The following is a 12,934-nucleotide window of genomic DNA, read 5'->3' on the forward strand; positions in this document are numbered from 1 at the left end:
CAGCGTGTGCCTGAGGGTATCAGGCTCCAGCATCACACACCACGTGAAGGCTCCTTCAGAACCTGGAGGAGCTGGTGAGGGAGGCTCCTCCATCGGCTCCCCCGTGGGGAAGGACTCATATCCGTGGAGCTGGCTCTTGCTGTCTCCTTGGGTCACACTTTTTACCTTCTCAGCATTTAAAAAATTTTTATCTGGCTGCGACAGGCCCTAGTTGCAGCACCTTTGATCTTCATCATGGAATCTTTAGTTGCTGCACATGGGTTCTAGTTCCCTGACCAGGGGTCAAACCTGGGCCCCCTGCACTGGGACCTCAGAGTCTTAGCCACCAGACCACCAGGGAAGTTCCCCTCAGCCTTTCCTGACCTCAGTCCATGGACTGCTTTGGGGGAGTGGGGAGGCAAGATTGAAGCATTTTGGCATGCAAGCTTTCCCCCCAAAGGGAAAAGGTTTACGTTTCATTTCTACCCATCCACACCAGTAGCACTGGTGAGGAATGGAAGTTACTGGACTGGTGCTGAGTGGAGCCTCCAGGGAGGAAGGTCAGCAGAACCACAGCCCAGGGTCAGAGCAGCCACAGGGTGCCCTGCTCTGTGAGGCCATCCGAGCGCACCTTCCACCTGCCAATCGGCCACCCTGCCAGGCCCCAGAGTGAGAAACAAAGGTCACTGACGTCTCTGGCGACAAGCCAGGTGGGGATGGAATTCAGGCACGCCCTGGTTCTGGACCACGTTGCCCCAGGGATTTTCTCCCCCATGACTGTCTCATTTCCTCTTCTGAGCCAATCATTAACCCTCCTGGGTTCCGCCCACCCCCACCCCGCATGAGAAGCCACAGGAACAAGTGACTGGTCGAGGCTGGAAATGTCCAGGCTGCTTCCCTAAAGGGGCTGAGTCCCCGGTCACACTGCTGCCGTGGTTGGAGGGCAGGGCCCAGCCTCTCCCTGTGACTTCCACATGGTCTGGCTTGGCTGGGCAGGTCAGACGGAAGAGACCTGGATGTGAATGAAGCCCCTTGGCTTCCAGGCAGTGCTACCCAGGGGAGCTGTGTGCGGTGGGCTTAAGGCTGGGGGTCAGGGAGAGCAGCTTCCAGGCACCCACCCACCCGGAGAGCTTCAGTTCCACATGCTCCTCAGCTGCAAAACACCAGCCATGTGAGAAAAACTCTTGCTGGGCAGAGGAATGGGGGCCCCAGCCCCGTCTGGACAGAGGCCCTCAGCCTTTTGGGGAGGGAGGTCTGACACAGTCATGATTCCCCGGCTTAACTCCCTAGCCTCCAGTCAAGCCAGTAACTCAGAACACCTCTACCCTCATGGGTCAGGTGCCAACTCTCCCTCTGGCCACCTGCGGGGGAGGAGTCACCTGCGGGGAGGCGCCCCGCCCACTCCTGGGCAACCTCTGACGGGGCTTGGGAGCTCACCGGTCGGGGAGGCCGAGCATCCTGGTCAGGAATTCCCCCTCTGGAGGCCACCGGACTGTCCCCAGTCCCAGGGGGATCGCCAGCCTGGTTCAGAGCCCCTTCTCCCGTGACAATGGGGACGGGAGGATCGGCCTGTTTTCGGGGATCCCCAGGACCTCCCGGGACCCCTGGGTGGTCGTCGCTGGTGAAATCCAGGCAGCGGGTCGGGAGGCGGGCTCACCGCCCGCCCCTCCACCCCCGGGCCAGGGGACCCCGCGGGGCCGGCCACCCTCCCCGGCGCGCCCCTCCCCTCGGGCGCAGTCAGCGCTCGAGTCCAGCTTTATTGGCCTAGGCCTCGGAGGGGCGCTGCTTGAGCGTGACCGAGGCGCCGCTGCTAACCATGACGGCGGGGTAGAGCGGCTCCAGGAAGGAGGCGAGGAAGCGGTAGAGGAGGCTCACGCCGCCCGCCACGCCGTAGAAGGAGAGGCAACCCGCAGCGCAGTCGAGCATCACGCCGAGCGTGCGGTGGTAGCCGCCGTGCAGCACCGTCTGCGTGTTGTTGTGCCACACGGAGAACTTGAGCGAGTCCCACTCCAGGCACCACGAGTAGGGATTGCGGCCCAGCAGATAGACGATGCTGCGGCGCGGGCGGCCGCCGAGCGGGGGGCTGCGGCGGTAGGTGACGCCCAGGCACACCCACGAGTTGGACACGTCGGCCTCCCAGTAGTGGCGGCCCTCGGCCAGGCCCCGCGAGCACAGCACCTGCGGCCACTGCTTGAAGCCCGGGAAGGGGCCGCCCGCCGCGAAGGGCTCCAGGAGGATGCCCAGGTTCAGCACCGAGTGGGTCTCCTTGAACAGGAAGAGCTCCTCGCTGGCTGTGGTGGGGTCGAAGTTCAGGTTGCAGTAACCTGGGCCGAGGGGGTATGGAAAAGGGGGCTAGGGTCGGGGCCAGGGAGCAGAGCGCTGGAGGTCTAGAGAGGGGAGGGCCAAAGCTCACAGCTTTGGCACAAAAGTCACCAAGTGCTTCCACTGCCAGCTCCCAAGAGTGGCCCCCCCCATTCCCCTCTCTAAGTCTTCAACTCTGCCCGCAGGGGTGGACACTGTCTGGCTGGGCGCTGTCCAAAGGCCTGCCTTCCTAGAGAGGTGGACAGCCAAGAGTCCCCCTATCTGCCCTCCCCCCCACCAAACCCTAACAGGACCCCCTTTTCGGTTTGTGCAGGACACAAGACTGGGTGGGACTGAGGGAGCGTCAGGGGCTCCTGGAGGAGGTCGCTCAGAAGGGGTCATCAGAGGGTTCATCCACTGTGACCCTGGAGACCTCAGAGACATCACCGATGATTTCTTAGAGAGTCACTTGGTCCCTCACCCAGCCTGGGAGAGGGGCTGCAGGGACATTAACTGAAAAGGGAGCCTGACTGTAGAAGGGTCATCCAAGCTGGCTTGGCTAGAGTCCAGGGGAGGTCGGCAGGCACCCAGCTGAGGGCAGAGCCTGAGCCACATCAGGGCCACAGAGGGCTGCAGAGCTGGCCTCTGGGTGTTGGTGGAGGCCCTGCCACCCATGGGCGGGGACAGGACAGCCTTCTCCCTTCCTCTTAGGGCCGTGGGGTCACAGACCTTCTGAGGTCTCTAGTCCAGAGTACAAGGTCAGGGCAGGAAAGACCTGGCATCTTTCTGGAGCCCTGGCCTGCATGGAGGTGGGGCTGGGTCGGTCGGGCAAACAAGGGCCCTGTTCCTTTCCTTCCCAACCTTGGGGCTGGACCCCAGGACTGAGGACTCACACTTGAGAAGTATTTTCCTGTCCACATCCGGGGGCAGCACCTCATAGGAGTTCATCTTAATGCCTGGGGAAGACGGAGGGGCTTTGCTGAGGACACTTTCACAGCCCAGTGCCCTTCCAGAGAGAGGCATGGGCTTTCAGGAGGTTGAGTCACCTGGACAAGGCGCACACAGACAGGCCCAGCTCTCTTACAAGTGCCTGGAATCCCAACCGCTGCCCTCGGAGCAGCCCATCCCCAGAAGGCAGGTGGGTCTCCAGTCGCCCCAGGCAAGCAGGTTCTAACTAACCCTTCAGGAGGAGCTGGTTGATGAAGCTGAGACCCATGTCCACCAGTCGGGTCCGGAGCTCCGCCAAGGTCTCTGGCAGCTGGAGGAAGCTCTGCTTCTCCTCACAGTTGGTGCCCATCAGGGGCTCCATGCAGGCAGGGAAGTGCTTCAGCCTGGGCAACTCCTGCAGGCAGGGAGGGGCTGGCAGTACCACTTGTTAGCCAGGCCCCAAGCAAGGGCCGGGGGCTTAGCGGTTCCCCAGAACCAGGAGGCAGGCGGGAAAGCTGCCCATGTTCAAACCCGGACAGCTTTCTCCCCTCCTCCTGGCTTTTCGGACATCTGAGTTAGGGCTGTCAAAGCCCCTGCAGTCCAGTGGACATTGCGATGGGCCTGGGCGGTGGGGGTGGGGAGGGGCCTTGCCTGCAGAAACTGCTGGTCGCTGCGGTTGGCGAGCAGGCTGCGGAGCCAGATGCTGTCCCCCTCCAGCTTCAGGAGCCGGTTGTGACTCTGCTGGATGGAGCCACCCAGCTTCCCCAGGGCGGTGGCCTCCTCTTTCTCCACGAAATCGAGCACCTTCACCTGCATCTGTTTGATCTCCTGGATGATCTCTGAGAAGCAGGCGTTCACCTCATCCCGAGTCGTCTGGATCAATTTCTGGGGCAGGGGTGGAGGGGCAGAGAGGTGTCTTTGAGCCCCAGCTCCTTATCCTCCTTGTCAGGGCCCAGAGCTGGCTGAGGCATCACCTCTCTGTTTGCCTGGCCCCACAGCAGCCACTCCGAGCCCTTGAGAGGCCCCCTCAGCCTGAAGCAGGGCGCTGGGAAAGCCTGGGCTGGAGGTGGCGATGGGCCAAGCTTACCGAGAGAAAAGCCACCTGGCCCCGGTGCTTTTGGCTGTCGGAGGTGATGATCAGCATCTGGTTCTCCACGTTGGCCTGGACCTTCCGAACTTCGACCTGGGGTGAGAAGGTGAGGTGGAAGAGGAGCGGGCCGGTGATTCAGAGAGGTGCCGTAGCAGAAGCCCTCTGTGGGCAGTCCCATGTCAGAGCTCAGAAGAAACACACCTCTTAAAAAAAAACACAACCCTTATTTAGCTGCATCAGGCCTTAGCTGCAGCACATAGATCTTTCCTTTCAGTACATAGACTCTCTAGCTGTGGCATGTGGGATCTTCGTTCCCCTACCAGCGATTGAACCTGTGTCCCCTGCATTGCAGGGCAAATTCTTAACCACTGGGCCACTAGGGAAGTCCCACCTCTTATGTTCTTCAGAGGTGTGATGAGAATGAGGATGGGTAGGCTGAAGGATAGATGACCCAGGGACACCCCCTTTTTTGGCTGCGACGTATGTAGGATCTTAGTTCCCCAACTAGGGATCGAACCTGTGCCCCCTGAAATGGAAGTGCAGAGTCCTAACCACTGGACCATCAGGGAAGTCCCTCGGGGCCACTCTGCTCCTGTTCTCTCATTCCCTGAGAGACTCCCCATTCTTAGGGATCAGGTTCTCTGCTTCTGACAGCTGATGACCATAGGGTTCAGATCACAAGCAGCAGCTATGGAGGGGTTTGGTGATTTGAGAAGCCTGGGCGGGGCGCAGTGGGGCAAGCAGGGGTCGATCAGATGCGGAGCCCTTGGCTCCCTGGGGCAGTGCCACCAGGTCCAGGCAGAACTGTGTCCCCAAGTCCTTCCACATAAGTCTTTAGTCTCAGCTCCCCCAGAGGCTCAGCAGTAAAGAATCTGCACAAGGAGACACTCAGGAGATGCGGCTTTGATCCCTGGGTCGGGAAAATCCCTTGGAGGAGGAAGTGGCAACCCACTCCAGTGTTCTTGTCTGAAAAATTCCAAGGACAGTGGAGTCTGACAGGCTGCAGTCCATGGGGTCGCAGAGTCAGACAGGACTGAGCCTCTGAGCACAAGCACGTCCCCGGAGCGGGTGCTGTCACGATTCACAACCTACTGTAGGACAGTGGGTACCAGGTACCTGTCTGCGAACTGTTGCTGACCCGCAGCAAAAGAAGCAGCTTGTGCCAGGCTGTAAATCAACACATTTCTCCCTTTGTTGAGAAGGTCCTGATGTGAAAAAATTGTCAGCTGAACTAAACAGTGGGGTGAGTCGGCTTACGTTCTGGCCCAAGCTTCTTTCTTGCAGGTGGCTACGCTGGAATAGCACAGTTCTAGAATATATTTGATAGAATGTTTCAAATATAAGCACTCGAACAAAGAAAGCAATCCAAATGGAGAAAACCTAATTTGAAAATAGAAAAAAAGGAAGGGATTCACCCAACCTGACATGTTTGTATGTTGATATGTTACCTTTCAGCCATTCCTTTTTCTGTGCAAAAAAATTTTTAAATAGGATTCATCACAAATAACTTTGGCTCCTTTAAAAAAAAAAAAAAAGAACTAACCATTTTATTAAATTTTTTTTGAGTGCAGTGCACGGCATGAGGGATCTTCCCCTACCAGGGATAAACCCGTGCTCCCCTAAGTGGAAGCAGAGTCTTAACCACCTGACTGCCAGGGAAGTCCCTGGATCCTGATTCAATCCGTCTGGTGGCGCTTCTTCATGTCTTGCCAGGACCCTTGTGAGCATCACTTTGGGTGCTTTAGTCACCAAGTGGTGTCCAGCTCTTTGCAACCCCATGGACTGTAGCCTGCCAGGCTTCTCTGTCCATGGGATTTTCCAAGCAAGAGTACTGGAGTGGGTTGTCATTTCGTTCTCCAGGGGATCTGCCTGACTCAGGAACTGAATCCAGGTCTCCTGCACTGCAGAATTCCGAGCACCATTTTAATGGCTGGAGAAGGAAATGGCAACCCACTCCAGTGTTCTTGCCTGGAGAACCCCAAGGACGGAGGAGCATGGGAGCCTACAATCTATGGGGTTGCAGAGAGTCAGACATGACTGAGAGACTAAGGACACTTTAATGGCTACAATCCTTTCCTTCCCGGAAAGGTGTGCCTGGAACAGAGTCCTCTTGCTCCTCGGCCTCCCCTCCCCCATTTACCCTCTCCCCATCCCCCCTCCCCTCCCCCATCCTCCCTTCCCTTCCCCTACCTTTCCCCTCCCCCATCCCCCCACTCCCAGCCCACCTCCTTGCGCGCGCGCTCCTCCTCCAGCGGGATGGTGTCGTGGTTCTTGTGCTCCTCCAACAGGCAGGCCCCGCACACGCAGCAGCCCTCGGTGCGGCAGTACAGCCGCCGGAGCTTGCGGTGCTTGCGGCACAGCCGGCTCTTGAGGTCCCACACGGGCTCCAGCAGCTGGTGCCCCTGGAACACCTGGTCCTCTAAGTGGCTGCGCAGGTGCTTCTCACACAGGGAGGCCATGCACTGCAGGCACGACTTGACGGACTTGAGCTTCTCGGGGGCACAGAAGTCGCAGGGCACGTCCCTGGGCCCGGCCAGGCTCCGTGAGGACCCCAAGGTCTGGCCCTTGGCCTGGGTGAAGCAGGTCACCATCTCCTCCAGGATGACGTTCTTGCAGAGGCGAGGCCGCGTGGGGAAGCTCTCCCGGCACTGGGGGCAGTAGAGGGGCTCGCCCATGGTGGCCTGGTAGTCCCAGAAACCCTGGAGGCAGCTCATGCAGAAATTGTGCCCGCAGGCCGTGGTGACTGGGTTGCGGAACACTTCCAGGCAAACAGGACAGAGGACTTGTTCCTCCAGCGTGCAGAGACTGCTGTTATTCATCAGGAACTGGCCTTGGGGAGCTCCTGAGAGCTTGGCGGTGGGCTGCAGGGCTGGGGCTTGGTCCTGGACTGGCCCTGGGAAGATGGGGCAAAGCCAGGTTGAAGCCAGGGCAGGATTTGAGGGGCCTTTGAGGGGGACCCCTTTTCTTCTGTTGGAAGCAGCTGGTCTGCCCACGGGGTACCGGGACTCTGCCATTGGTCAACCCACACAGGGGCATAAACTGAGGCTTGTGTTTTTGTCCCTGCCCGAATTCCTGGAACAAATCTTGGACAAGAAGGTGGGTAGGCAGGAAGAAGTCACATAGTGACAAGGGAAACGAGCCGTTTCCCTGGCCCTTTGGGAGAAAGGTCAGCGCACAGGTACTTACGTGAAACTCTCTGCATGTCAAGGAGAGCCAGAGGCTTGCTGCCCTGTGGATGGAGGGAAGAGAACACCTGGGTGCTTAGGCCCACGTTGGGGCAGGGGCGGGGGGGCGAGGCCCCAGGTCTCCAGCTGCCGGAAAGTCTCCCAGCCCAGTGTGCCCCGACCCCAGCCCTTTACATCCCCTGAGGTTGGACGACCACCTTCTCACCTTTCCCTTTGGCTGCTGTTGCGTGGTCCCCCTATCGAGTTGGACCCCCTCCTTGAGACTGCCCACAGTTTTGCTCCTGATGTCACAATTCAAGCATGACCAGCCCCGGCCTTCTGCTTGTGATGTCAGCAGGGCAAAACAGACTCAATAAAGGAAGACATGAGGATAAGTAAATAGTAAAACATGGTATTCCAGCTAATTAAAAAAACATACACATTACACTTGATTATTAACAATGTTGTGTGCCTCAGTTAACCATATATATTCATCTTCTTCCTGAATGTCTTTATAGGGTTATAAGGATTTTTAAAGCTTTTCATCATAGAAATTGATGGCAAATGCCTCCTAGAGTTTGAATAATGCTTTTTTGAGGGGCGGTGGGGTGGGGGTGGGAAGGACAAGGTAGTACATGGAAGGGCTTCTCAGTGGCACTAGTGGTAAAGAACCCGCCTGCCAAGCAGGAGACTTGAGTTGGATCCCTGGGTGGGGAAGATCCCCTGGAGAAGGGAACGGATGCCCACTGCAGTATTCTTGCCTGGAGAATCCCATGAACAGAGGAGCCTGGCGGGCTACAGCCCATGGGGTCGCAAAGAGTAGGGCACGGCTGAAGTGACTTAGCACATACACACATGTGCACGTGGAAATCTACTTTTAATATTTTCCAGGAAAATTTACTTCAGAAAAAAAGAAAGAGGTGCCACCGGACATGCAGTGGTGAGGGGTCCTGCCCGCCCAGGATACTCTTTGCTCTGGAACCTTCATTCCAGGCAGGAGACAGAGTCGCTGCTGCACCCAGGGCCCCTTGCAGTGGACGTGGGGGACTCAGTTTACTAAGCAGAGAAGGAAAGTGGCAACTAAGTGGCAGTGAGATCTTGGGCAAGTTGTTTCATCTCTTGGGACCTTGGTTCTCTGGTGAATCCACAGGGTTGTTGTAGAAGAGATCTCAAGGCTCATTCCTGGTTTGAAGTTGAGGGAGCCAAACATTATCCGATTGGTGATGCTCAAGATTGTTGCTTTCCACTGTGGTTCTGATCCTCAGAAGGAAAAGATGACTGAAGCTTAGGAGAGAGTCTCATCACTGCGATAGCTTCTTGTCAGTGTTTGTTTACCCAGCCTTCTCACCCAAGAAGATACATGCCCTGAAAAGTTTGCAGTGTGTCCCTCTTTCTGTTTTTTGGGCCATGCAGCATGCAGGATCTTAGTTCCCTGACCAATGATGGAGCCTGTGTCCCTGGCAGTGGAAGCACTGAGTCTTAAATCACTGGACCACCAGGGAAGTCCCAATATGTTACTTAAAAAAAAAAATTATATTTATTTGACTGCTCCAGATCTTAGTTATGGCATGTAGGATCTAGTTCCCTGACAAGGGATTAAAACTGGGCCCTCTGCCTTGGGAGCGTCTTAGCCACTGGACCACTGAAGTCCTCCTCTTTACTTCTGAAGAATATTTTCACTTGGTAATTCTACATTGGCAGCTATTTTCTTTTCAGTATTTTGGGGATTTAATTCCACTATCTTTTTTTTTTTAATTATTTTTATTGTTATTTATTTTTCAGCCATGCTGCACAGAATATGGGATCTTAGTTCCCCCACCAGGGATCACCTTTCCCCGCTGCGTTGGAAGCATAGAGTCTTAACCACTGTGCTGCCAGGGAAGTCCGCTCCACTGTCTTCTGATTTATATTTTACTGTTGAGAAGCTGACTGTCAGTCTTATTGCCGATTCTTTGAAGGTAACCTTTTTCTCCATTTCTGGTGACTTGTAAGGTTTTCTCCAAACGTGTTTTCTTTTTTTTTCCAAATGTGTTTTCATTTTGCCATTTCTATATTGTTGTTCAGTTGCTAAGTCGTGTTCGACTCTTTGTGATTCCATGGACTCCAGCATGCCAGGCTTCCCGGTCCTTCACTGTCTCCTGGAGTTTGATGTGTGTTCTTATTTATCCTCCTTAGGATTTGTAGGGCTTCTTTTATTTGGCTGCCTTGGGTCTTAGTTGTGGCACGTGGGGTCTTTCGCTGCGGTGTACGGACTCTCTAGTTCTGGCACTCGGGCATTAGTAGTTGCGACATGCAACTTAGTTCCCCAACCAGGGAAATCTTAAGTTTCCTATCAGGGATGGAACCCGAGTTCCCTGCGTTGCAAGGCAGATTCTTAACCACTGCATTACCAAGTGCCTGTAGGGATTCTGGAATATGAGGCTGCCTTTACGTATCTCAGAGGACCTTGATTACAGCTCAGCATTTCTACCCCTCTGCCTCTATCCAGGTTCCGATGAATACTCCCTTAGCCATTAGGCAGCTAGCTGCTTGGCTGTTTCCTCTCTGCCTTCAGAATTCCCTTCTCCCACTTAAGCAGCAGGACTCCAGGACTCAGCTTTTGTTGTCAGTGCCTCCGGTTGGATCCCTGGGTTAGGAGGATCCCCTGGAGAAGGGATAGGCTACCCACTCCAGTATTCTTGCCTGGAGAATCTCCATGGATAGAGGAGCCTGGCAGGCTACAGTCCATGAAGTTGCAAAGGGTCAGACACGACTTAACGACTAAGCCCAGTACAGCACATTTCCAGGCACAGAAGTGGACGTTTGCTAGAGCCCTTATAGAAGCGAGAGCTGAGCACCACGTCCCTTCTGCACCTGCCAACTACCCCCTTCTCCAACTTCAGGGTCTCATTCAAGAACTCGGAGGCGTCTTCCAAACCCTCCCACTCCAATAAGTGCTTATCGGCTATCCATCATAATTGCATGAAGGAGGGCATATTTGGAGGGTGTTTTGCCAACTGTGTGGACAGTGCATGTGTGGAGCCTATCAGAATGACATATGAGGAGGAGCAACAGCCCAAGCTTAGACATAAAGCCATCCAAGAATATCCAAGGGGACTTACTCACAATTTTCTTACAAGAAAGCTGAGAAAAATGAACTGTTAGCCTTCTGTCCACTTTATGTTTTTCTAGAAATAATTAACAGAAAATCAACCGGTTAAAAATACTCAAATTTAGATATGAGACTTAGATTTTTAAAAAAATATCTATTTATTTGGCTGTGTCAGATTGTAGCTGTGACCCTCGGGGTCTCTGCTGCCGCACATGCTCTCTAGTTGCGGTGGGTGGGCTTAGTTGCTCTGCGACATGTGGGACCTTAGTTCCCCGAACAGGGATCAAACCCATGTCACCTGCGTCGGAAGGTGGGTTATTAACCATTGGGCCGTCAGATTTCTGAGCTGCCAAATGTGACATCTGACTTGGGGAAAATAAACAGGACACAAAAGCACAAAGGCAAGCCCACAAGGGCAAAAATATGACTCACGAGGGCAAAAGCTAGAATTGGTTAAACTGAATTAAATTTCCACCAAAAATCTCTTGGAAAACCATGACCTTAATGAAAATATTTTTAAGAAATAATGAAATAGAAAAGAACAATGTAATTGCATTGTATAGAGTTAAACTGACTTCACAGAGTAGCAGTTCAGTCCGGGGGAAAGCTTCACTGACGAGGATCCTTCTGCGCGGTATGATTCTTATGAAAAATTCAGCTTTGGTCTGCTACCCGGGCTCATGACCGAGCAGATTCAGTGGAACTGAAATGATCTGTGAACAGTGCCATACAGAGCCTCCAGCAAGTCCCAACAGGAGACTCAGCACGCGGACTCCAGGGTTTCGGAATAGACCCATGACTCCTTTTACAGTGACCCTCCTTTTGAGGGCTTCCCAGGTGGATCAGTGGCAAAGAGTCCGCCTGGAATGCGGGAGACCCGGATTCCATCCCTGGGTCGGGAAGAGCCTCTGGAGAAGAGCATGGCAACCCACCCAGTATTCTTGCCTGGAGAATTCCATGGACCAAGGAGCCTGGCGGGTATAAAGAGTTGGACACAATGGAGCGACTAATTCTTTTCTCTTTCTTCTCCTTTTGAGAAACAGTCCCTGCTCCCTCATCATGGGAATCAAGGGACCATATGGCCTGAGTTGCCCATCAAAACCTACAAAGCTAATCTGAGGGGTAATTAACATAGCCCAGAAATAGATGTGACTGTCTCTCAGACCTGGGAACAACGACTGTTTGCAGTGTCTTATGTTAGGGCTTCTTGGTCCATGGAATTCTCCAGGCAAGAACTGGGTGGGTTGCCATGCCCTTCTCCAGAGGCTCTTCCCGACCCAGGGATGGAATCCGGGCCTCCCGCATTCCAGGCGGACTCTTTGCCACTGATCCACCTGGGAAGCCCTCAAAAGGAGAGTCGTGGCTTCCCTGGTGGCTCAGAGAGTAAAGTCGTCTGCCTGCAATGTGGGAGACCTGGGTTCGATCCCTGGGTTGGGAGGATCCCCTGGAGAAGGAAATGGCAACCCATTCCAGTATTGCCTGGAGAATCCCATGGATAGAGGAGCCTGGTGGGCTGCAGTCCATGGGGTCTCAGAGTCTGACATGACTGAGCAACTTCACTTTCACGTTAGGGGAGAGGGTAAGATTGTCTTTGTGTAAAGAGTAGCTGCATCTTGTCACATGGAGGCATAAAGTTATTCTTACCATTTTGTATTAAGTTCAAATATACATAGAAGTGAGTTTATGGATACTTCGCAGCCCCGGCTGTGGTTCCTCTCAGTCCCAACCCACCCAGACTGCCGGGTGCTGCTGGGGCTGAGAAGCTGCCCTAAGGGACGTGTGAGGGAGCTGGGGGGAGAAAGGAGATGAGCCCCTTCCTGTTATCAGAGCAACCACAGCAGCGCAGCTTCACGCTGGCAGCAACAGCTGGTCCCGGCAGTGTGGTGAGCCCTGACGGCAGCATCCCTCGCAGGGCCCCTCCTTGACTATGTACGCGTTGTACGTGTGTCTTTGCCATTCCCCAACCAGGGATCGAACCTGGGCCCACTGCAGTGGAAGTGCGGAGTCTTAAGCACTGGACCACCAGGGAAGTCCCGCCTCAACCTTTTATTTTTCATTCTGTTTAAAATCTTATTTATTTTTGGCTGTGCTGGTTCCTCACTGCTGTGCAGGCTTTCTCCAGTTGGCGGTGAACGGGGGCTGCTCCGTGGTGTGAGCTTCTCACTGCAGTGGCCTCTGCTCCTGTGGAGCACGGGCTCAACAGTTGTGACGTGTCAGCTTAACTGCTGCTCCGCATGTGGAAATCTTCCCGGATCAGGGATCGAACCTGTGTCTGCTGCCTTGGCAGGTGGATTGTTTACTAATGAGCCATCACGGAGGCCCTGCATCCTGACCTTTAATAATGCCAACCTCTTTTCTTTGCTCCCCAGAATTGGGAACAGA

At 54.7% G+C, this 12,934-nt stretch overlaps 1 protein-coding gene and 1 non-coding gene across 2 annotated transcripts; both read right to left on the reverse strand.

Annotated features, from left to right (window-relative positions):
* Positions 1-1,674: 1,674 nt before the first annotated feature.
* LOC138414524 (E3 ubiquitin-protein ligase TRIM47-like) lies at positions 1,675-7,755 on the reverse strand. The gene is made up of 8 exons (XM_069542125.1): positions 7,688-7,755; positions 7,484-7,526; positions 6,523-7,190; positions 4,295-4,390; positions 3,859-4,092; positions 3,460-3,622; positions 3,174-3,236; positions 1,675-2,303 (listed from the first exon to the last, which is right to left on the reverse strand). The coding sequence occupies exons 2-8, from the start codon at positions 7,497-7,499 to the stop codon at positions 1,744-1,746; spliced, it is 1,800 nt and encodes a 599-aa protein (XP_069398226.1). The 5' UTR covers positions 7,500-7,526; positions 7,688-7,755; the 3' UTR covers positions 1,675-1,743.
* A 4,753-nt stretch (positions 7,756-12,508) lies between these two features.
* On the reverse strand, positions 12,509-12,581 carry TRNAG-UCC (transfer RNA glycine (anticodon UCC)). The gene has a single exon. It is a non-coding gene; the product is annotated as a tRNA-Gly (tRNA).
* Between the last annotated feature and the right edge of the window lie 353 nt (positions 12,582-12,934).

The sequence above is a fragment of the Ovis canadensis genome, chromosome 11 (assembly GCF_042477335.2).
Source record: "Ovis canadensis isolate MfBH-ARS-UI-01 breed Bighorn chromosome 11, ARS-UI_OviCan_v2, whole genome shotgun sequence".
Lineage (NCBI taxonomy): Eukaryota > Metazoa > Chordata > Mammalia > Artiodactyla > Bovidae > Ovis > Ovis canadensis.

Bases quoted from the DNA above. Each gene is read 5' to 3' on its own strand.
- LOC138414524 (XM_069542125.1), bottom strand. The intron at 4,093-4,294 runs GTAAGCTTGGCC...CCCCTGCCCCAG, and splicing joins GCCAGGTGGCTTTTCTCTCG to AAATTGATCCAGACGACTCG. The intron at 3,623-3,858 runs GCAAGGCCCCTC...CCCTGCCTGCAG, and splicing joins GCGACCAGCAGTTTCTGCAG to GAGTTGCCCAGGCTGAAGCA.